This window comes from Pomacea canaliculata, linkage group LG2, assembly GCF_003073045.1.
Source record: "Pomacea canaliculata isolate SZHN2017 linkage group LG2, ASM307304v1, whole genome shotgun sequence".
NCBI classification, from domain to species: Eukaryota; Metazoa; Mollusca; class Gastropoda; order Architaenioglossa; family Ampullariidae; genus Pomacea; species Pomacea canaliculata.
Genome location: NC_037591.1, coordinates 14719982 through 14745241, shown reverse-complemented (window position 1 = coordinate 14745241; position 25260 = coordinate 14719982). Strand labels below are relative to the sequence as shown.

Genomic DNA, 25260 nt, shown 5'->3' with positions numbered 1-25260 from the left:
TTCTGTCTTTAGTTTTTAATATTTTAGTAGCTATAGCACAATAAAGAACACTTGATTCAATCCTTACGAGTATTTAGAGATAATCCATTAACTAACACTAATATAGATTGTACTTTCTTGTACTTAAGAAAGTCTACAGAAACACACTATATCATTTACTACTATGACTATAGACAACGCAAGCACATTTAAAGTCGTATCTGAGTTTTCCTGGAGCAGTTAATGAAGATAAATATTTAGATAGTTGTTCTTAAATATATTTTTAAAACGGTCAACCCAATGTGGGTATAACGGTGAGCAGTCATAAAAATGATCCATACCCTACGTTTGCTGAATACAACGTACAGGTGTGTATTACCACCTGTACAATGACGTCAGTGAGAACAGAGGTGTGCTGGAGAAAGCTTCTTCTGAAGTTCAGGACTTTACCGGAATGTTCTCGTTCAGCGCTAGTACTGTCCTTGTGGTCACGTGGGACCGCGTGCAGCAAAGCTTTCCTTCTCTCAGTGCCAGTGCTTCTGATGTAAGGACTCTCATACTTGTCACTGATAAATTGAACATGTTTGGGGAAAATAGGATGCCTTTACTAAATAAGGACTGTCTAATGAAATGTAATTTTTGAAAAGATATCACGTTTGTTTTATTAATATGCATAGTTTTGTAATCGAACAAACATGAAAAGTTGGAAGAGTACAAACAATCTGAAGTACCTATATTTATTATATAACTTTAAATAATTAAAAATGCCCCTGGGATTATAACAATAAAATAAATGACACGAACTGAATTTTTGAAAATCAGCAGGGTTTTTAAAGCATCCGAATATCAGATAAAGTCATGTAAAACATATTGAACAATTTTGTAGTTGTGAATTTTGCAAGAAAGATATACATTTTATTTTAAAATCTTATCCTTGCATAGATGGGTGACGCCACGTTTCAAGTGGCATTAGTTACTGACGGCGCGGCGTCTTACGCTATTGTCCAATACCGGGTAGGTCACATGACCTGGCGCTACCCAGGCCGTTGGTACACGATAGAGATGGGAGTCGCCAAAGGATCTGTCACTGCATTCCAGCCAAACGTGTACTCGGGAACTGAATATGCCTACGATATTGACAAATACTTTGGAAATACGGGTATGCTATTGCTGGATATTTTTTAAAGATCCCGAAGGGTTTTGTTGACGTAAATCATTCACTTCTGCTGTAGTAGCCATCATTTACAACTGATATTGCCGTAGAAGTAGTTGTAGTAGCAGGGGATATAGTAAGAATACAAACAAGTGGACGAGGAAAAGGTTCATTTGTGGCCGAACGTCATCATCTGGCAGTTTCTGAAAACTAACTACATGTTTGTCGATATTTCACGAATAGTTTGAAACATTTGGGAATGGCTGTTATTGTACTGTACACGTTCTTTTAACATGTCTGGGTTTAAAGGTGCATTCAATGATTTTGATTTTGGCCCCTGTTTAAGGATATAAGGGATCCTGGATGTACGAGCTGGGACAAATTCCCAGCGACTACCGCCAGGTGTGCAGAGACTGGCACAGCAGAAACAAGGTCTACGAGAAGAGAAAGGAGCGAGAGACAGGGTTTGCTAACCTACCCAAGTGCCCCTGCTCCAGACGAGGCTTTTTCCGTAACATCGTCAACCAGTGGAGGTTCCACCGTAAGTGATGAGCAGAACCACTTTGAGTGCTACATACTTAACGTAGGCTCGCACAAGGCTGTTTGCTCCCCTTGGCAAGGTAGCCATTGTTTTTCGAAAGGGTGAACCACTTTATTTGCCCCTGTGACCTCTTGATATTGACTCCTTTATGATTACTATATTGAAAATATCTGATTTTCATTAAATTCTTTGTGATTTATGTCTGAACACCTGTAAAAATCAATAGAGACATCAATAAGATGAAGGTAAATGTCTGGATGTCTCATCACACAGGAGTGCTGCTACTCCACCGACCCGCTGAAGCCGCAGCAGATGGACATGCTCATCACATCTCGTCCTTTCGCCGGAGCGTCGCTGGCGTACAACCCTCTCATCTTTGAGCAGACGGACCTGTACGAGACTGAGGACAGACTGGCCCACGTCGCCTGCTGCCTCAACTCCCCGGACAGGTTCTGTCGTCGCTTTTATCAGCTTCGACCTGTCGGCGACTGTGACCCTAACCCCGCGCTGGGGTGGAGTAAGTGATCGGTAGTCACGTCGTGGGATGCACGTGTGACGTATCACTCTGTCAGCAGTTAACCTATGTACAATGTTTATACTGTAACAAAAATATTGAAACACGGGAAAAAATCGAGAAAAACATAATGGAGTCAAGTAATCTGCTATAACATCGTATATGGTTAATGATACATTTTGTAAATTTTTTACCATCATCATGGTAATCATTATAAAAGAAGAGAACACGAGAAAGATGAAGAACCTTTTACTCTGTTCATCTCGTTGACTGAGTTGATATTCTGATGGAGGATGAACGTTTATAAACCAGTGAAAAGGAAAATGTATGCAAGTGTTTGCACGTGTGGAGAGATTTGTATTGCAGTGCTTTGTTTCTGTCAAGGTCCCTTGTACGGCGATCCACATGTGACAGCACTAGACGGTAGACAGTACATCTTTAACGGTCTTGGTGAGTTCACCATGGCGACAGTAAGAACAGCCCATGTCAGTTTCACCCTTCAGGCCCGAACACAGAGGGCGGAGCTTCGGCCGGGAACGCCCACCAACGGGACTGTCTTTACGGCGGTCGGGGCGGAGGAGAACGGAGTGAGGGTCTTCCTGCAGATCGACCCCAACACTAACACCAGTAAGAAGAACAGTGTGTGTGTTGTGTGAGAATATTTTATTTTGTGTGTAAGAAATAACAAATACATCTACAGAAGAACCATTACAAAAGCCTTTTAACTCCACGATGTCCTCTAATAAAGAAACAAATGAATGTTTATTTATTTGTCTTTCAACACTAGTCTCTACCACGTATTTTGTGTCGTGTCAGCACTTATTCTCTTCGCCAATAACATCGACTACACTCGTCAGCTCCAGCAAGAGGGAGACAACTTTGTCCTCGATCACGAAGGTGTGATGATCGTGCAGGACAATAACACCTGTGTAGTTACCTTTCCTTCAGGTGAGCTCACATGTATACAGCTGGTGTTAATGTTCTCTTAGCATCGATTTTGTTTTAACTTTTTTGCAATATGTTTGATAGCCACGTTTAAAGTAGTCATTCAGTTGTGTATGTGTAGGCCATCGTGTGCTCCTGTGTGTACGTATATGTGCGTGTGTGCAAGTGTAACACACGTCGAGGTGGCATTTATTTCTACTGCTGGAAAATAAAGTCCTTTTCTGAATACATTTAAGATGTAAAACCTATTTTATTTGAATCCTGCAACTGGCAGTAACTCTCCAAAATGTTTACACTTTGATAAACTTCCATAGTCCAACGAAGAGAAAAGTATGTCTGAGTTTGTAAGTTACAGATTCTAAACGAATAACGGTCAAACTGTGTCACTCAAGCGTGTGTCTGTAACTCACGAACTTCACGTACACTAAAAATACACCAGTAAAGGCTATCTTATACTGAAAATTGTGAAATGTTCTGAATATTTTCCTGTTTTAGGCATAGGCCTACAGATTTCAGTGAGCATGAAGGCTCTGGCTATAGGTGTTTCATTTCCTACGATGTTCCGAAACATGACGAAGGGGCTGCTGGGAAATTTCAATGGCGACAACACCGACGACTTTGTTCTTCCTGGTGGTCAAGTGCTGAGAAACAATTTGACAGAAAAGCAAATTTTGTCAATGTTTTGTCTACAATGTAAGCGATGTATTCCAAATTATTGCTCAAGTTACTTATTCACCCACCCGTCTAACCTATAAACTCAACTACAGACATGTTCAATATAATACGCATTATTATAATTTAACAGATGTTTTAGAAGTTCTAACCTAAACAGCACACAGTAACATATTAAGCACTTACATTTAATACGTTTGTAACTCTATTATTATTTCAGTTAATAACTACCTTTATGATTTATTATATTAGAAAAAAGTTTAACACTGATGAAAACACTTAGTCATAAAATGAAACGAGTTAACTGCTAATGTTATTCACCGTGAGAGTAAACGTTTTTGCTGGTATCGGTTATATTCCAGCTAAAGTATAGGGGCTTTTAAATACAGATTTGATTGAATGACTAAATTACAAAGTTTTTACAGGGGCGGTTGACAACAGTAGCACTGTCATGAGATATGAAGCAAGAATGGGTCCCAAAGACTACAACCATCCTGAGTTTCAACCTGTTTTTCTGGACGAGTTGGACGCACTTGTTAGGCGCGAAGCCGAGGGTCTGTGTGGAACCAAGAATCTTCCCTGCATCTATGACTTCCTCGCCACAGGAAACAAAGACTTCGCCTTGTCCACTGCAGACCAGCAGAAGCTGTCAGACGATCTCATGAAGCAAAGCAGTCAGTATGATGTGCAAATGTTCATCAGTGTACATTCAGTAACTTTTGTATTTTTTGTAAGCTTATTTTATTGTCTAATCCAATTTTCAAACTATTTTCCAGAGAATTCTTTGCCATCGGTAAAAGTTCCAGCAGCAGCTTACGTCAGTGTGGGTGTCCAGAAAACTGTTTTCATTAACGGGTCTGACCCTGATGTTAATGACCGACTGACCTATCGAATTGTTGATGATGCAAAGGGTGCTGTCAACATCAACTCATCGTCTGGTGCAATCACCATCTTTTTGAAAACCTTGGACCCTATCAAAATACAGTAAGGTTATCATTCGAGAAAATAGAGCAAAAAATGCAACTTTACAATGTTCATATTAAAAGGATAATAAAACTAATTCTTTTGGATCGCAATATTTTTGCTGTTTTTACCTGTCGAAATCCATTGTACACAGACATCTAAAGCCATTATAATACTTCACCGCTGGCTACGAACTATTCGACATACTCCATGTTCATATTCCATATTCCTCTTATTAATCAACCAAATACAAGAAAATAAGAAAATCATAGGCAGCAATTTCATTTTGGAAATAATAAAGCATACTACTGGATTTTATTCTTTATATACTTGTATAAATTTAACGCTCTCTTTATCAATTCAAAATAACATATGCATGGACTGCAATTCTAGCCATTCTAGATGGAAGAAAGAAAAGGAGCTAAAAGACTTTTTAACAGCTCTCTAAAGGATATTAATCTGCTCTGTACAATGTTTATTTTACTATTGTGTTGTTCAACATTTAATGACCCTGCGTTGATACCATTTTTATTTATAGAGTTTACGTCGTAGACGAGGTGGGCGGACAGTCAACAGTTGAGTCGTTGCCGCTCGTCGTCTGCTCCGGTTGTGAAGGTCACGGCCTTTGTAATGAGTCGGACCCTCGAGACGTGTCGGGGGATTCCTACTTCCAGTACGCTGTCTGCCAGTGCCAACCGGCCTGGACCGGCAACAACTGTGAACTGGACAAGGACGGGTGCAGCGACAACCCTTGCCACCCCTTGCAGACATGCGCAGACGTGCCGGCCAGTCAGCAGGGCAGCAGCGATGTCGGGTACAGGTGTAGTGACTGTCCCCCGGGTTTCTCCAGCAGAAACGGTTCCCAGGACTGCATTGACATCGACGAGTGCGGCAACAGTTCCTTACACAAATGCGACATGAAATGTCACAACACCTACGGCGGTTACGAGTGTTCTTGTCAGGAGGGCTTCCGTCTCAGTACTGACGGCCGAACCTGTGCTGATGTCAATGAATGTCTAGAGAGCACGCACGACTGCAGACAGGTGTGCAACAACACGGAGGGAGGCTACCTATGCGAGTGCGAGCCTGGGTACTCCTATGACGAAATCACGAAAGACTGCATCATGGACTCTTCCCTGTCCGGCGTGTGCCAGGCCAGCGGCTGTTCGCAAGGTTGCAGTGTTGCCACAGACCCAAGCAGCAGCAGCAGCATCCCGCTGTGTTTCTGTTATCAGGGTTACGACCTAGACCCCCGAGACAACGCGACGTGCGTGGACCGCGATGAATGTCGGGACAAAGTGTGTGACCAGGTGTGTAACAACACGGCGGGCGGCTTCTCCTGCTCCTGCTACGACGGCTTCGCCCTGAACAAGGATGAGCGCACGTGCTCGGCCTGCCCGTATCTCAAGTACGGCCCCGAGTGTCGCGAGACGTGCACGTGCAGTGGCAGGAGCGTAGCGTGTCATCCTGTACGGGGCTGCGTCTGTCAGGACGGCTGGACTGGCAAAAGCTGCGAGGAAGACGTGGACGAGTGTGCAGAGAACCCGGATGTGTGTGGCACTCAGAAGAGATGTGTCAACAACAAGGGGTCCTACTCCTGTGTCTGTCGGCCAGGCTATGCCACAACTGACGATGGAGTGTGTCAAGGTACTGAGTACGATGATGGCAGTGACATATTAAAGTAGTTGTTACGTATTATTCATTATTACTTATTTCTAACATTACTGGTTCTTAATATTCAGTTCTTACTTTTAAAAATTAAAAATTCACTTCTTTGGAAAGCGGCACTTTCTGCTTCGCATGTATGTAAATGTCCCTGTTTTACAGAACCCCTTACTCTATTAGAGGACAAGGTAACCGGACTATGAATTTGTTTCCGCTAAATATGAGAACTACTTCAGAGTATCTCAGTATTACTTTATTAAAGAAAAGGTTATCTAATACAGGTTCTAATTGCTCTCGATCTCTTCCCAAAGTGTGTTTTAATAAGTGATTTGTGTGTTTAGATATTAACGAATGCAGCACCAGTAATCCGTGTAGTGAGCAAGAAGATTGCACCAACATTCCTGGCGGCTTTTACTGCACCTGCAAAGTGGGTTACATCAAGATAGGATCAAATTGTACAGGTATTTCACATTATGATCTTCACTGTATGGGATGTACTTTGACTACAGTGCTCTCAGGCAATACAGTTTTTCTTGCGACACAAAAAAATTACATCAACCAATCGTTCCTCTGAGACATCTGAAATTTTTGTGTTGTTTTTTTCAGGTTATTTTCTTGATCTCTTGTCTTCATTTCTCTTCAATAATAAGTGTACACGACGTCGACCTCACTCGCAACAGAAGGTCATTTCTCGTTTTGTCAGCTACTTCTTCATCACCCATACTTCCTCGCTTTCAGAATTGACTACATTGTGAATATTATTATTGTGCATTCTTGTTCTTGTAGGACGCTATACGCCAACCTTGATAGTGGGGATATGTGCTATAGAAATCACACCTCTAGACACATGAGCAAAACATATTCGTACAATCCTCTTATTAACACATTTGCCTGTTTATTTACTGGCAGATATCGATGAATGTAAACTAAACATATCAGACTGCCAGCAAGAATGCGTCAACGTCCCTGGTTACTTCAACTGCGACTGTAAATATGGCTACAGACTCACTGCTGACCGAGACATTGTTCTAAAGGTAGGAGTTGAAGAGTTAATAAACACTCTCACTTTCTCTTACCCATCGCAAATTGCTTTAAAATTTTAAAAGATAAGAGTGTAGGATATGTTTAATGTGACTGACTTGAAAGAAACTGTCGACCTACAGACTGATGGTCACAAGCCACAGCTTGAGTTTCCTTTGCATTAATAAACCGTCGTCTGTAGTAGTGATTTCTGGATCATTTGAAAATGTTACGTGTTTGTTCCTTCATCTTTCCGTTAGTTCAAGAGGTCTGTACCAATGGAGCTGTGTGTAGACAAGCCCACGGTTGTACACTTGACAACCAGAACAACCCAGAGTGCTTCTGCCATAGTGGATATCATCTCGTTGCCGCTAACAACACCTGCATAGGTAATCTAGTAGAAATTCCTTTGAAAGACATTACATTTAAAAATATTACTCAGAATTAAAAAAATTCATGAACAACCTATGTACAGTAAACCAATAGTTATATGGAAGGCAACAAAGTTTGTCAAACATTGTAGTTAAAATAAGACCATTACAAACAATCTGAATTCATCTACATCCTTCAACGTGTCAAATGCTGGTCCAAGGGAAGAAACCTCTAAATCAGTTTGAGTTTTTATGAGTGCTCTTCCTTTTCATACTTCATAAAAGATACACTTTTCTTTTTCTATCAAATCAGTTGACATGGTGCTGTAGTTATTAAGAAAGCTGTTTATTGAAAATTTTTCTCTGTAATTAAAATTATTAGAAAAGTAGTGCATTGTGTATATTTTCAATCGGCAGATTCCTTTACTGTAGATAAAGTATTTTTCCTCTTTGTTTCGACTCCGCAGAACATGATGCTGGGCCTCTAAGTCCTCGGTAGCTTAAATGGCTTCAAACCAAAACAAGATACATATATAGGATTATTTACTAGCAAAGTGATACAATAATTCTTCTGTTATAAACTGTGTTTCCTCTATTATCGCTAGATATCGACGAATGTCAAGCCAGTGTAGCCAAATGCTCACATGACTGTCACAATGAGGATGGAAGCTTCCACTGCAGCTGTCCTCTGGGTATGAAGCTGGACAATGACGGGCTGACTTGTTCTGGTAATCACTCTTTATTATTTCTGTAGAGACTTCGATGAGTGGAAAAGACTAGTAACAATAGAATTAGGTTTGAATACAAATCTCATACATCAGCACCCACAATCGAACCTAATATATTTTTTCAAGACTAATCTTATAAATATTAGTCTAAAGTAAACATGGATCAGTTTCTTTATTAGAGAAATGGAAACATTCCAACATAAGTCCAGACATCTATTTGATAATCAGATAAACGTAAATCATTCAAATTATTTTATTTTTAGTAAAAACACTTTTGTTTTTAGGAACTAAAAATATTTGCTAAGGGGAAAAAATACCACATAAGGTTTTTTTTACGATGAACCCTGAACATATTAAATAACTATCCGTCCAACTGCAGTCTGCCCCAATGGTACATACGGACCGGACTGTACTCAAGTCTGCGCATGCGGTGAAGGTGCAGAACAGTGTAACGTCACATCCGGTTGTGTGTGTCGCGATGGTTGGCAAGGGGACAAGTGTGACCAAGATGTGGACGAGTGTCAGAGAGCAGACATCTGTAAAGGGGAAAATGTGGAATGTGTCAACTTTATCGGAAACTACACATGCAGATGTCTTCAAGGGTTTGCTGTGATCAACAGCGTTTGTCAAGGTAAAGACTCTATTGTATGATGATAAATCGTGATGATGACGGCGATGATGATTATTGTTATTATTGTTGTTGTTATTATTATTATTGAACGAACTGGAGCATTTCCGATCTTATTTCTCGATCCAGTTTAGACCTTAGGATGCTAATTTTACGTTTATCGCCATGCACAAAGCTAAAATAGTTTAAACAAGATGACTGTAATGTATTTTTGTCAGACATAAACGAATGTGAAGCCTCAGTATGTGACCAGCACTGTGCCAACACTATTGGTAGCTTTCATTGCTACTGTGACGATGGGTTTACCTGGAACGAAACCACCCAGAAGTGTACAGGTAAGTACAAAGACACATCCAGCAAAATTTTAATTAAAAAAGTAGTCTCATAAGGTTTTCCTCCATTATTAAATAATAATAAAAAAATCAGTAAAAGATATCGTATTGAGATAAAAGAAATATACTCACATCAATTTGTTTTCAAAACTATTTTCTTCTACTAAATACACTTTAATACACATTCTCAAAATTCGCACTAGGTTTACTTCTTTTTTTTTTTTTAAAGTCGGTGTATTATTTAAGAAAACATTTTCTCGCTGCAGACTTCACCACTTCATCACACTGGCCGTCCCAGAGTTTTTGGAACAGGAGAAAATAGTTAGGAGCCACATGTGGAATTTACGGTCCTAGTAGAGGCAAAATGTCATCATGCTCTCATGTCAGCACATTAAAAAAAAGAGCGTTAAGTTGTTTTATTGTAGACAGCAGGAGCAATTCCCATCATAAATAAAATCTTGAGAAAGCTGTTGGTTCGGTTGTCTGTAGTTGTGAATATTTGACCATCCTTGTGGCTTACAGATGTTGACGAATGCGCCTCACACGAGACAAACAAGTGTAAACAACGTTGCGACAACACGGCGGGGTCTTACAGATGCTCGTGCAGTGCTGCAGGCTACATCCTGAACAACGACGGCTTCACGTGCAAAGGTCAGCGCACATGCGCACAAAGAGAAAGGTTTTTTTTTAGAACAATTATAGAAAAAATTCTACAAATAATGCTGAAGTAACCGTTAATCTTTTCACAGATTTAAGTTGATTAGTCTTTAATAAAGTCATACTATAACAAATATTCTCAGGAAGCGTTCATCTGGTCTTGTGTCAATGATTGCAGCCTTGACAGAGTGTCAGAGCACTGACTGTGACACACAAAATGGCGGATGTGCCGTCACACAAGGGGAAGAAACTTGCTTCTGCAACAGAGACTATCATCTTCTACCCGACGGTGTATCCTGTGCCTTGATCTCAGGTTTAAGTTTTGCGAATCTCTATTTCTTCATTTTTATGTAAATATTCTGGTTTTTTTGTGGCACTCCTCAAGAAGCGCTTCCTGTTAGACTGGTGGGGAAAAGGTTTGAACTAAATCAAGCAAATGACATATCTACTGAGTTCTACAAATCAATTATGCGTAATAGTCGCTAGTTTCCTAACAATATATTACAGCAATAAAAATAATATTATTGTAAAGCAAAAGCTGACAGATTACTTTGTTTAAGTTTTTTATGTTTTAATAGTTTTTATCTCTTTTAATGCCTAATGTGTGTGCCGGGGAGAAAAATATTGTAATCCTTTATCTTGCTTTCAATAGACGTGTAGATTTACTACTCTTCTTTTTACGAATGTTGCATTTCATTGGAAATCGAGAAAAATATTATAGCTTGACACATTGTAATCATACAAAAAAACTGTATCTATGATCACATCTTTATCACAGGTAGCGCAACTACTGTCCTGCGACAGCAGACCACTGAGTCGGCAAAGATTTCAGCTGGGTCAAGTTTACGAGCTGTCTTCTCGTGGAAGGAAATTGGTTTTCTAACCAGTGTGGTCTTTATTCTGATTGTTGTGAAATGAAGGATTTCGTAAGACGTTGAGAGATCACAGTTACTTTAATTGGTATATATATATATATCTTTAGATGTGTATGTGAATTAAACAGAAACTGAATGTACGTGTACTTTCATTTTTAACAACACGCTCAAATACCGTAACCACTCCTTATATGCATGCACACGCACACAAACACACACACACACAATATCCACACAGGCATGCACACACACGAGATGCCTTAGTATTGTTTTTGATAAATACATTCTTTAATTCTTTGAGAAACAATTTGATCAAATTACCATATTGTACTTACATCATAAAAAATGTACATTATCTTTGTCCACTGTTATTTGGTAGATTCCGCAAAATCACTAAACTTCTTTACAAACCAACCTTAGTAAATTAGACTGAAATTTGACGGAATAAGTCTTCTACTCAGTCCTCTAGACTTTCAGTGAAAATAAGTCGTGTAATGTCAACATAGTATTAAGCACTTTATAGTCTTCTGAAATAGAAATTCTTTTTATTGTTTTTCTTCATATATAATTTCTACATATATAATTGTTATATTTTAATTTCTAAATTTTACTTAAAAAGTATATATATATAATATAAAAAGTGCCTGTGCATACACAAACACGATCTAATGTGGTATGTTGAAAGAAATTGACAATAAAAATGTAAACAATGTTGATTTTTATTTTCTTTATACTGTGTGCAAGCATTAAATAGTCATATGTGGTTTTGCTACATTTGGCGGTTTTTTATTGAGTCACCTTTTCCAGATTGTTTGAACACCGGAGACACGACAGCATGCTGAAGAGCTTGAAAAAATTTCTTATGCAGTGGTTACCATACAGTTTTTATCTTATTTTGATGGTCTTGCACTTTTGAAACCCTTTCACCCATATGGATTAGCTCACACGGGATAAGTAAAATTTGTTTCAACAATTTTGATTTCATTGCGAATCTACTCTTACAACCTGCAAAAGGCAAAAGTGAAATAAAAATAATTTAAATAAGTATTGAAGAGAGTTGTGAAATATAATCGGGACCAGGATTTTGCAAAAATAAACAGCAGCAGCAGCAACAACAACAACAGCAACAAGCATTGGATACCTTTTTACAAAAGTTACATGTGCCTCTTACCCACCAGGTTAGGCGTTACCAGGACCAGGTGCTTTTAGAACTAGGTGTTTATAAGGCTATTTTCTTGGTCACTGTAAGGGTACCGTGTGTTTTAGGGTTGGTATGGTCACGATTTGCAGAAACTGCCCAGGTGAGCATTGGTATTTTTGCGACAAGTACGGGTCAGTTGCATGGTCTACACATCTGGGGAAGACAGCGGGTGCATCGAGTACGAAATAGCCTAGTTGGTCAATGTCTTGTGGTATAAAATACTTCCTTGATGCAAAAGTAATGCTATAATTATTTAAATGAAAGTTGTAGGAGGCGTTACAACTAAAGATTAAAGGAACGCTATCCTTAGGAATCAGCTGCTTGCTCGTGTATACTTAGATGATATTCAACAAGTAATGTTTCTTCTACTTACATATGTGTGTATGCATAAATGGATGGAAGTAGAATTAACATATATATATTTATTTAATTATGTCCCTTAAAAAGGAGAATATTCCTGATAACTATATACTTCGGTTCAAATTCTATGAATATGTTATACATGCTGTTGTGTACTATAAAAATGTTTGTGTCTCTTGTCATGAAGACAGTGAGTCATTGTCATTAAATATGTCATGCCATTTAATAACAATACTCTTCCTCTTTGAAGCGCTGCAAACATGTGGCATAATTGACAAATGACAGGAAATTGACATGAGTTTTTTTTCTCTTTGGTTGGTAACTGAAGAATAGAAAACAGTGATTTTTAAACTGAAATGCACACTTTCTTTAATTAAGTCACAGTTTTATTTACAAGTAGGGTGTGTAACTCAAACACCCGCGAGGAGTGTTAACAATAGTGTTACCGTCCCTTAGTTCAGGTAGCGGCAAGTTCTGTCCATATTAGCCCTGTTTAGAGTGGCCTTACTGACTGGCAAGGTGATAAGTGGGAGAAGGATACAGCAAAGTAAATCAACTTTAATTAACCCTTACTCTTTCAACGTCGAGATTTGAGTGACTAGATTTCACTCTAAGAACACACTGGAAGGTCGTCTGACAATGACTATAGACGACGCGCACGAACTTCAATGACTGGTACCAGAGTACCAAACTCTCACAAAAAGCCTCAACAGTCATGTGTACTCTTCACACGTGAACCCCTGCCTACCCAAAGTGAACATATCGAGAATAACTAGTAGTGAAATCTCCACATTTTTCGCCTGTGATTTTCTGTTTGTACCGGTTGCGCTCCATTGCTAATCGTGTGAGTGGTGACTGATGGGAAACAAGTCAAAACATATTTCCGTTGGGGGAACGGTTATCGCCGATCCCCAGTACAGTAAGGATTGGCACTTTTGCAGCACGACCAAAGTATCACAGTTGACGTTTTATCTCCATGATTTATTTTTTTTTATCTCTTCCTTGATTACGACACCTGCCTAGCATAACGGTTGTGGAGTTGCATGGATGCATCGACCAGATGAACACCCCGACAACAGCACTATGACAGTCGTGATTGTTAAGGGTGTGTAAAAGATTCCCAGACACTTAATCCCCGACACTTAATCCATAAACTAAAACCTTAACTATAAAAATTATGAAGTCAGCGAAAAATTTAATTGAAATTCAAATAATTATTTCCCATAAACATCACAAAAAGTTTTACAGTTAAAATAAATATTGAAATACATAAATAATATTTAAATCATACTATTAACTTCAACGTCCTTTGAACATCTACAACATTAGTTAAAGTTCATATACGCTAGTAAATTCAATGTTCTTCAACAATATGATATGAAAATTGTTCTTAAGTGTCCGCGAGGTAATTTTTGTTAATCAATATGACAGGTAAGCTAATGATCGGAGGTACAGAAGGCCAACCCACACTACAGCCCTATCCTCACTCTTTCGTGAAAATAAAGGATTAAGCGTCTGGGGATTAAGTGTTGGGGATTAAGTGTCGGGGATTAAGTATCTGGGGATTAAGTGACTGGACACCGTGTAAAAATATGGTCGTAGAAGTTTTAAGTTTGGCACACTGCCTCCAAACAAACGATTTTCTGTCCTGGCCATACACATGGAGCCCAAAATTTATAGTTTTGTAAACTCTCAAGACACGATCAAGTTTTAAAATACGGTAAAGGTAGTTCTTTTATCTTTCTGGCATTGGGGAGTGAGGTGTAAGAAACCACACTCTCACGGGGATGGTGTCCATTTCTTATTTCTCGGAAACATATCTTCTCCTGCTATTCTCAAAAGTGTATGAAAGTTTTCGGTTGACAGTTGTTTTCCCGCAGATAATTTTCTAGGTAATTTTAGCGTGCTATTTATGACTAATCCATGAAGATTATTTAAAAGAAGGACAAAAAGGAAGAGACGAAGAGAAAGAAAAAAAAAGGAAATAAGTCGCAGTTGTTCAAAAGCTTCAGTCAACTATAAATATTATAGTTGTTTCCTAGGCACCATCTATCGCTGCCATGGTTATAATCGTAAACGTAACAGGCAAGTTTTGAAATGAGCTGATTCCCTAACTTGGAGAATTACCTAGGTCGTCCCGTTTACTAACTACACTCCTTGACGTAATCCTAATCTAGATAACTAGTGAGTCAGATCTATCTTTAACTGTCACACTCACAACACTGCACAAGCACTCTTCCCGTACGATTCTCATGCACTCGCCACTTATCGCTGTTCAAGTGCCTTTGCTGTGTGGAGTCTTAGTCTCTGCAGGACACACACTCTGTCACTTGTTTTCGCCCAATGGCTATCATTCGTAGGGAGAACCCTCTCATCGTGCAGCAGAAGAAATAGTGTTCTAGGAAGTCGGTCTTCTGTTGTCGGGTACGCGTCGAGAGAGGTACGAAGAAGAAGGTTGGGACCCTGTGCACCTTGAACGGTCGCCAGTAGGCCTGACGTTCCTCACACGAACATCAGTGCCGCTCCCGGTGGCCAGAGCAACTCACGTTGTTATGCAGGTCGAAGACTGCTCTCCCGGTACGCGGGCTTAAAGGGATTCTAAAGGCTTATGATAAGGCTCTGGCGACGGTCAAACGTTTCAAACCTATATTTAGTTACAATTACAGAGCACGAGAGCAATACAGGAGAAATAAAGTTTCGTTTCTCACTTAATTACCACTTATTAGCACCATTTCGGTTGCCGATGTTTATAAAAATTGAAAAAATCCAGTGAAATCACCCTCTGTGTCCTTCAGCCGAGTAACCACGATAGCTTCCCGAGGTGATCAATCAGACGAGTCTTCTTCTGATGTCAGTCTTATTGGGACGTCAGTCTCTGACAGGAAGTGTCTGACGTCATTGCGAAGATTTGACGTCTGTTTATTCTAATGACGCACTCTGTGTGTCAGGCTTGTAAGGCTCTGTCTTTCAGAAACTGATGAAAATAAAATTTTGAATCTTTTCCATCTTTTCGTGGCAATCGGGTAGAGCACATTCTCGAGGCATGGTTCTCACTATGGAAACCACACGTCATAGGGTCACGTGATGGAGAACGAGATTTCGTGGAAGCAAAAAAAAGAGTGCCGTGTAATTTCTCTTATTAAACACAACATTCTACTAAACACCTTCAACGTTTTCCACATAAAAACCTATAAATAGATGAGATTCGAATTTATCATACTCTTTACGCGATTCTAAGCAGTTTTAGTTTGCCTTTAGAATCCCTTTTAATCACTCTCTTGGATTGTGTCCTTATTCCTTCAAGATCTTTTTGTCGTCTGAGGCTAATGGTAGAACACGAGCAAGCGAAGACTTGAACTGCGAATTCACTTTGATGTCCTGTCCCCAAAAGTCTCCAGCGAAAAGCGCTGAGCTTGCATCTAGATCTTTCCAAAACAACATGCGTTCAATTGGTCAGTCACGCCACATGACACACCACAACCAATCACGCTAGACGGCTATCACGAGACTAAGTTCTCATCAGCTCTTGCGTGTGTTACGTCATTTCTACAGAAAAGTTACGTCATTTCTAGAGAAAAGAACAGATGTGTAAACCCACACTATAGCCCTATCCCCACTCTTTCGTGACACCGGTAAGTGTGTGTAAGCCTAGACGAGATTTACGTTAAGCGATACTCGAAAAACCCTCACCAATGTTTTACAACCATTAATGCTTGATGGAAAAAGGTTAAGAAATCTTTTTCTTCCCATCATTCTCACTTTTGTTGCGATACATGTGTCATTTGTAAGTTAAAGTTATCTCTGTAAATTTATGTTTGTAAAGTTCTATAAATCTGACATGATCCTAGTGAGATTAAAACGATTATACCTGTCAAACAGCGATAACAAATTATATTTACCGTACACCGCAGGCATAAGCCATTGGTCTGGCACCCACAAATCAAACGCTCAGGGTGGCGGGTGAAATTCCATCTGACTTCCTTTCTTTACAAGCTATATAATCTAAACAGATTTGTTAAGAAGCCACTTTGTTGGTGTTGCTTCAGCACGAAATGTCTGGTGCAGCAGTTATACATTTGGAGCCTGGTATGAAAGATTTATTTCTGATTTTTGAAAATGCGCTGTATAGACAAACAATCAGTAACTTCAATGTAAAAGACTTAGTTTTTGGTTGCGATCACCTAAGCCGAACTTTAAAGACATTTATCAATTTCTTCGTAAGGCATAGTGCTTAGTCCATATGCTTCCGAACTGACAGTCTGTTGTTGAGGTCTTGCAGTTCTTTGTAAATGCCTCAAACAGATCTTTGTCGTCTCCAAAGCTTGGGTTGCAGATCAACCTTACACCAATGGAAATGGAAGTTTGAAAGTCATGGGATTCGCGCATGGTGTCCTCCAAAAAGATATTGAATAGCACAGATAATAGGGTACATCCTTGACATACCCCTATTGTGGTGAGAAAGTAAGCTTCTATCCAACAGTACTGGACTCGTTGAGCTATCAAACAGTGGTTCGATGATTTGACATGCCTTCTTAAAGTCTATGAAGTGATAAAGGTCCCGCGTCTCTATAAGGATGTGACAGATGAAGATCTGTATATCTGTGCTTGTATAATGTATATGGTCTGAAGCCAGCCTGTTCTTCTACAAGCAGTTCAATCACGGTGGTGCTGATGCGGTTCTGCATTACCTTTATCATGACTTTGCATAAGTAACTCATAAAGTTTATGTGTTTCTGGGACTGTTTGTTGTTCCCGTTTTTTGGGAGGAGGTTTATAGCTATTGACTGTGTTCATTTTTAGTCACTCTTTGAGCTCTTAGACTCTTTGACACAGAACAGTGATGGCATTTGTAGTTTTGTCCTCACCCTGATTGAGCAGCTCAGCAAGCACATTATCAACGCTTGGTGACTTGCCCCCTTCAGACTGCGTACAGCTGTTTCTACTTATTTTCGTAGGTGGCAGCCGTAAGACTTTTAAGTCTTCAGCTTCACTGTTTCTTATCTGGTTGTTTTGATGTCAGCGTCTGTCTTCAGCTGAAAGTTATACAGGTCTTTACAGTATTCAGTCCGTCGGTTGAGTACAACATTGCTTTCTGTGAAAAGATGTTTTGCTGTCTTTTATTATTGAGGTCTTGTGATGGCTTGTCCTAATAAGGTATCTTAGTATTTGTAGGCCATTTTGCTGTCACCTCGTGCCATTCCTTTCTCCATGTCCATGCGCTGGCTCTCAATCCAGTTCTCCCGAGCTGCCTTTATCCCTTTCCTGATGCACAACTCACTTCTTTGTATTTGAAAGCTGCTTCGGGTTTATTTCAAGTCCATCCTTTGGTCACAGAGATCTAGAGTATCATTCGTGACTCATGGCTGTTTTTTTTTTCTTTGTCGCCTTAGAACTTGAAGGTGAGTCAATGGTTCTGTGGTTTACAGGGGCCAAATTTCCCCACCGTTCCTACCTGTAGCGGGTAGGAGTGTTAGGAGAACTCGGCGTTCCAATCATCGAGTACAACGTTGATGTCCTTTTTTATTTGTTTGTAAAACTCTTCCACTCCGTTCTCTCGATGCGTGGAAGTCGGAGAATATACACTGGTAAGTGAATACAAAGCAGTGTGTGTGTGTATTTGAAAAAATATATTTCTTTGTAGTGTATTTAAACGCTGGTCATTGGGTCAAAAATTGGCCACAAAGACCAAAGTCTTATGACTTTGCTATGTGCTAATTTTCGAGCTCTCATAACTTTTGATTATCTTCTCGTCACAGGCTCATCATGGCAGCGACGTGCAGCTGTCTTCGTTGTCGTCTTCATGTTTACAGCAGCAAGCGCTCAATGTCAGTAAAGACTCCTACAAGAATGAGTTTCTCGAGTATCTTTGAACTTGTCGAGCTGGACATATAATAATAATAATAATAATAATAATAATAATAATAATAATAATAATAATAATAATAATAATAATAATAATAATAATAATAATAATAATAATAATAATAATAATAATAATGGAAGCTGGATATGTACAAACTAGGTAAATGACTATAAATTACAATAAAAGGGATAAGATGAAAATATTATAGGCTACATCTCCGAAATTTACAATTAGGGTAGCTTTCAGCTCCTTATTTCTCTATCTTTCTCATGTTGTTCTAGCTAATATTATCTGCACTGGTTAACTGTTGTTTTTTTTTTACCTGGAAGTTGAATTTCAGTCTGTGATGTAACTCAAATATTGAATTAAAAGCTGGTACCGTTAACAGCCTCGCATAAGCTGGATATTTACTCAAACTAATGCTTTAGAAGGTTTGAATTAGTTGTTTTAAGATCTAAATATACAGGATATTAACACGACAAGCACAACTGTAATGCTGTGGTACTGAAAACTATCAGGCGTGACTAATCACCCATTTTAGCACGATCATTTTGTACCACCTTAGCCAAATGCCTCTGTCTCGAAGTTTGTCACAACCTGTCGTATACAGCAGTGTGTCACAGCTCCGGATGCTTCACTCCGACAAGGCGAATAAAAAAAGCAAACGTGCCTGTTGAACAGCAAACGTCAGACAATAGTAATCTAATAAACCTAAGAAATAAATTGACAATTACAGATCAAGGATAAGGGATAAGGCCAAAAAATTACAAATGTTTCTACTTGCAGTAATGATAGGTGTCATGAGATATAAGCTGAACGGTAAATATTTCGTGCAAAAAAGTAATTTCTTTCTATGAGCGTTATCGGCTTAAAAATGAGCCGGCCAAAACGGTCTGAACAGTTGAAAGGTTTTGCAAACTTGTATGAGTCTCCAAACACTTGCAAAAGTAATAATTAATCAATAGGTGTTAATCACATCTTAGCAAAGTCGTATAACACGGTAACGGATAGTAGTTTTGTCTTAATAAAATCACATTTAATTTAGGTTATTATTTTGAGAGAGTTTCTTAATTAAGGTTGTCGGTAAAAGTGGGGGCGAGAGAAGGTAGCCGGAGGGGGAGGAATTTCTACATCACCGCATTTTACGTAAGCTTTTCTTTCCTTTTTACGTAATTGCCACGTGCGGTGATGGTGGAGGGTTTTCGGTTGGAAAACAGATGGATAGGAAAAAAATGGCGTAGAGGACATTGTGCGCCGTTTGTTTGTTGGTGTCTCTGAGCCGAATCTTATGTGAGCGACAAAAGGACCCACGTCACGAGCCGCTGGGCTCCGTCAAGACTTCAACTTATCGTTTCTGCGTCCTTACTTCAATTCATCGTTTCTTCATTCGACGCCTCTAATAACATTTCTTCAACTGTCTTCAATAGGATCAATCGTTCATCGTCAAATCATCGCGGAAGGGCATCTGGACCTATAGAAAAACTATGCACAATATAGTTCAAAGTCCTTGGGCCATGAGCCAACTCCCCCGTCTCCCATGTTATCGCTTAGCAGGCCCACCAAGTGCGTTCCTTAAAAAGTTCCGCTAGCACCGTTGTCCGCTGACTGCCGCCTGCTTTTTGTAATACTTGGTTTTACTCGCACCTCCCCGTGCAAGGCTACCGGCTAGTGCTCAGCCCTTACCTGGAATCTCGCCACGTCTGTCAAGCTTGATTTTTTCCTTTCAATGTTATTAGCAGGTGCGCGTCCCCAGGTCTGAGTGCCTGTTGAGTCTGTGTGGTTGTGAGCGTGCTTGAATCTTGAATCTTGAATCTTGAATCTTGAGAGTGGAACGTGTGGCTCCTGATTGCTTAACGCAACAATGGTGTTTAAAATTCTAAACCCAGCTTATTTTGTAGTCATTGTGTTGTTTCATGAACAGAAAATTTAATTTAGTCACTCGCTGATACCAATCCGTTTGCAGTCTTTCCAAATCTTTAGTATCTAGCGTGCCCGTTTCTAGTGTGGCTGGGAATTTTGCTTGTTTTACATTTTTACAGCATTTTGTTTTCTTTGTCTTGTTTTCTTTTTGAGGTTTTAAAAGACAGATTCTTTGTTTTAGTATATAAAGGGGTGTATGAAATAACAGATTAAGCGACTATATATTTAACTGCAGTATTAACATTTATAATGTAATATAGTTTAATGATTATAGAGACTATTTAAACGCGTGTGTGTCAGTGAGAGAGAGAGAGACAGAAAACAGAGAGAATGAAGGAGAAATAAAAAAAAATAGAAAGCAAAAATAGATATCAGCTCTTTATATTAGTTGGCACATCAATATAAAAATTTAGATTTCCAAGCTAAGTAATTATACAGACTTTTTCCACATAGTTTTTTTTTCTAAATATACACTTAAGATAACGCTTTCTATCATATCGCTCTTTTCTTATTTTCTTCTATTTTCTGCTGACTGCTTTATTTTATTTCTTAACAGTGGAGAACGACGTCCGGCTTATGAACGGTTCTAATGCCCATGAAGGACGAGTGGAAATCTTTAAGGATGGAGTCTGGTTTAGTGTTTGTCGTTCGTACACCTCAACCCTCGTTGGTGATGTCATCTGCAGACAGCTTAACTATCCCGAGTGAGCCTGCTTTTAATTTTTTCTCTTTGTGCTTATTAAAAGTATTCTATGCACTAAAGCTCAGTGTCCAAATGTTCTGATGTCACATTGACACACGTAGGTTCTAAGCGTGGGCGTGTTTCCACTTAATGAATTTGTGATTGTGATTGTGTGTAATAATAATGAAAAAAAATTATCTGGGTTCTTTTCCCTTAAAGTTCTTACACAAACGGTGAACCTTAGAGGGTAAGAGGAATTTATGATGAAATAGTGGAAGATATCTATTACGTAAGGCTGTATATTTGCGGCATATTAGCAAATCATGGTACAGGTCTTCTACACTTTGACTATCACACTGTTCCCTCCAGGTTTATTGCTGGTTTGGTGATCACAACGAGTGATCCGGTAAACAGTTGCTTCTTAACAAAACACAGGACACGTCTGTGTTCACATCGTGATACCTGGTTTATGTATGTTGCTATAATTAGGTCTGGATGATAGTCACAATAATCACAGGTAGATACTGAATTGTGTCATTTTTGACGAAAACATTCCTTGAATTTTTCTTTTACTGTGGTAATGAATAAGGAAAATTACCAAATATCTGCCATTCCCATGCATACCCAAAGCCACAGCTACATAGTAAAATTCTAACGAGAAGCCCACTTAGACCTGCCTGCCTAATCTTGTAAACATAGCATATTGTAATAATAATTTGGGTACCTGTGTTCAGGTAACGTTAGTAACCTGCATCAGTATTGGATAATTCTTAAAAACGAGTGAAGACTGCCGACATTTAAAATCAATTAACAGAGTTTTATTTGAACTTTCTCTATATCATTGTGTTGTTTCCATCCCCAAATCTCAAATCCATACAGAAGAATGGACTTTATTTTTGTATTAAATATTTTGAGGACTATGTCTCTTGGAAGGTTCTTTAGTCTAAAATACATTTTCTTGACTCAAGGCTTTTAATGCCTTTACCAATAAATTATTCGTACATTTGACCCACTTTAGCGTAGATGTGAATGTAACGCCTAATAATTGTAGCGATATTCTTCAGTAATCTTCTTTCCAGAATAGTACCATTTTCCACAATCCTGAATAAAACCACCATTTTTAAAAACTTATATTTTTGTTTTATCCATATTAACTGTCCCCATTTGTTACAAAATGTTTCTAGAGAGTAGATGTTACGTTGAAGGTCAACAGAGGAATCAACAACAATGACAATATCATCAGCATACATCAAAAGTAAGATCTCAAGTGGATCTGATAGGACGTCGATACCACGTGGGATTGTGTGTCTGTGTGTGTGTGTGAGAGAGAGAGATGCATGCATATATGTTTTGTTATCTCATGTTTGCCTTTTGTCAGAGGTGGTGCCTCTCTCTACTATGCAAACTCCTATGGCCCAGCCCCAGGGGAAACTTTCCGAGGCTACATATCCTGCATTGGAAAGGAAGCTACGCTATCAGAATGCACTTTTTCCAGTCAGAATGGAAACTGCGACCCACTACAAACTCTTGGAGTCAGCTGTGATACAGGCAAGTCTTCTTGCCTCCTTTAACCCTCCACCTTTTACTTCCCCCTCCCCCTCCCAAACTGCCATATTTTCAGCACACCCACTCCTTTTACTCAAAAGCATATAATCAAGTGGTTGTTCACATACACACGGTGTAAACAGTTAGCATAGCTGCACGCTCTTGTGACAACATTACTGAAATTCATTCATCGTCTATAATGGTATTTTATTTCAGGGTTAGACCATGAGAACACAACAATACGTCTTGTTAATGGCACAACACCTTATGAAGGTCGAATAGAGGTCTTCACCAAGGGTGTATGGGGCTCAGTCACAGACTACAGTTATTATCCTGACAGACCACTCTATAACGCCATTGCCGCCGGTCTTGCCTGCAGGCTTCTCTTTGGTCCTGGGTATGCACATTTTTTGGTATTAAAGTTTATCACGCCTTTCAGGCTCTGTATCTTAGTTTTGTTTATGTATTAGTATTGTTTCCTTTCGTCACTGTCATCATATTTGTGTCATAGAAACATTTGCTTTATTTCTGTCACAAATTTCTTATTCCTCCAAAGTATGACAACAGCTAATGTTAGCTGGCGGGGGAAGACGCATTGCCTTGCAAAATTATAACTCTACTTACATTGCGGGTTTTCTTTTAAAGCTTCAGAAACCTCATATAATAAGAGCATGTAGCAGGTACCGTTGATCTCCTGTAGTTAAGACACAACTGTACATGTACCAAAACACATTAGAAAGGATGTAAAGACCAACTATATCGCCATTCTCTATAATGTTTTTTAAGTCTCTGAATTTTAATGTTTATAACTAATTAATCTTTGGAACTAGGCATATGCTTACTAAATGTGCAACCAAGATTTCGGAACATTCGCAAGCCGCTTTCATATTTGATGGCTATTATACATGTCCTGGAAAATCTGAAATGCTCTAGAAATCATCCAGAAAAGTGGTAATTGTCAAGGATAGATTCTGTCGGAATATTTTTTATCGGTGATGAAATAGTTTACTCTCTAATGTCTTGAAATGGTGTACTTAGAAAGCCACAATACTTTTCTACGCCATCGTAAAAAAGAGCAGCCCTCCTCTAATGTTGCTAATATCTTGGAATCTCTGAGTTCCTTTGCCATGAAAATTTCACGACGACTCACGTTTCGTCGTTGGTGAACAGCTCATGGAGCCGCAATCACGAAGCGAAGTGCCAGTCCTTCATTCATTCTATTGATTACACCCCCTCTCTCTTCTCTAAAGCCAGCATGGTGCGGCGTTTATTTTTTCTTTTAGGCTTTCAGTTCTCTCCTTTGTCGTAATTTATCATTTACCTTATAAAGTTTTCTTTTATTCAAAAAATAAAAAATAAAAAATAAAAGGAAACTGGTGGTAGTTGAAGGGTGAGGACACTTCAGTTAGTTAATCCAGAACTACACTTTGTAACACCCCACAAAAAAAACAAACAAGCAAACAAACTGCACTAATGAATTTGTTTTAACAGTTATGGTGGATCGGTGGTCCCGAAGGAAGAAGCGTCTGTACGATTTGGAGTAGCGAGAGGACGGGCAATACTAATGAACAATATCGTGTGCAACGGTAACGAAAAAAGTCTGCTCGACTGCCAGTGGTCTACTACTTATACAAGCACTACTCTTGAAGACAGTCTTTCTGTTGTCTGCAAGACAGGTAAGCGGTGTAATGTAAAAGATTTATTGCAGACTATTAATGACTTTGTAAATTTGTATAACTACGAGCTATAGAACTGTAACTCCTAACCAATATGTGAAAAGCTGCTGTCATTTTGGACTGTTGTGATCAGTTTAACTGATTTGCTATCCTTGCAAAAAAGAAATAGCCTTCAGTGCTACTATTTTCTGCAAAAAATTACAGTCGGGTTTGACAACTCATACAATTCCAGAACAAAACTATACACGTAAGAACACTGGTTTAAAAAGAATGATCTATGATGCTGTGTCAAAAGTACTGGGTGAATGGACTTTCACTAATTCCTTTTATTTGATTAGTAAACTTTTTTCCAAAGAGGTATTCCAAAAACAATCCTTCGAGCAGTAAAATAATAAAACAACGATTCGCACCTATCCGACCCACTCTGTGACTGAAACAGTGTTGTGAATAGGAACATTTACAGCTTTGATTATAGGTTTTTAAGCTCCACGAGCTTTCCCGCAGCGCTGGAATATTACACTATATAAGTAAACTTTATTATTAGCAAAAGTGGTTTTAGTAGCAGGACCACAACATCGAGAAGGTATACATTAAATATATCTGGGTATTATTTATTACAAATATTAGTAACAGTTCTTGACGTAATTGGGTAAAAAAAAACTATTTACGTTAAAGTAAATTATTTTCCTTCAGTTCCCAAAGGCTGCAACGGGTACTTAGAGATTGCCACTGGAAACCTGACGTCACCAGGCTACCCCCAAAGTACAGTGTACACTACTGATACAGACTGCGTGTGGAAAATCGTCAACAAAGTCGCTAAAATTCGCCTGTCTTTTACAAAAGTTGACTTCAATGGTAGCACCTTGACCACATCAAACCGTCTAGAGGTAACATGCATGCATGGACTATTTTGTGTGTGAATGCATGGATGTAATGAAATTATTTGTAGAAATGCGTTGCAAAAATAAAA

At 39.0% G+C, this 25260-nt stretch overlaps 2 protein-coding genes across 2 annotated transcripts in view; both read left to right on the top strand.

Annotated features, from left to right (window-relative positions):
• LOC112554568 overlaps window positions 1-25260 on the top strand; it is a 54984-nt gene that overhangs the window by 8865 nt on the left and 20859 nt on the right. The gene's annotated exons all lie outside the window — the stretch shown is intronic.
• LOC112554715 (mucin-like protein) lies at window positions 1609-8949 on the top strand. The gene is made up of 13 exons (XM_025222691.1): window positions 1609-1752; window positions 1947-2190; window positions 2572-2814; window positions 3004-3135; window positions 3628-3825; window positions 4230-4478; window positions 4581-4788; window positions 5306-6414; window positions 6774-6893; window positions 7342-7466; window positions 7713-7841; window positions 8429-8551; window positions 8931-8949. The coding sequence occupies exons 2-11, from the start codon at window positions 1986-1988 to the stop codon at window positions 7839-7841; spliced, it is 2718 nt and encodes a 905-aa protein (XP_025078476.1). The 5' UTR covers window positions 1609-1752; window positions 1947-1985; the 3' UTR covers window positions 8429-8551; window positions 8931-8949.

Excerpts from the sequence above, each read along its gene's own strand:
- LOC112554715 (XM_025222691.1), top strand. The coding sequence starts at position 1,986 with ATGGACATGCTCATCACATCTCGTCCTTTCGCCGGAGCGTCGCTGGCG. Across the intron at positions 2,191-2,571 it reads TAACCCCGCGCTGGGGTGGA|GTCCCTTGTACGGCGATCCA; the intron begins GTAAGTGATCGG and ends GTTTCTGTCAAG. Across the intron at positions 3,136-3,627 it reads TGTAGTTACCTTTCCTTCAG|GCATAGGCCTACAGATTTCA; the intron begins GTGAGCTCACAT and ends TTCCTGTTTTAG.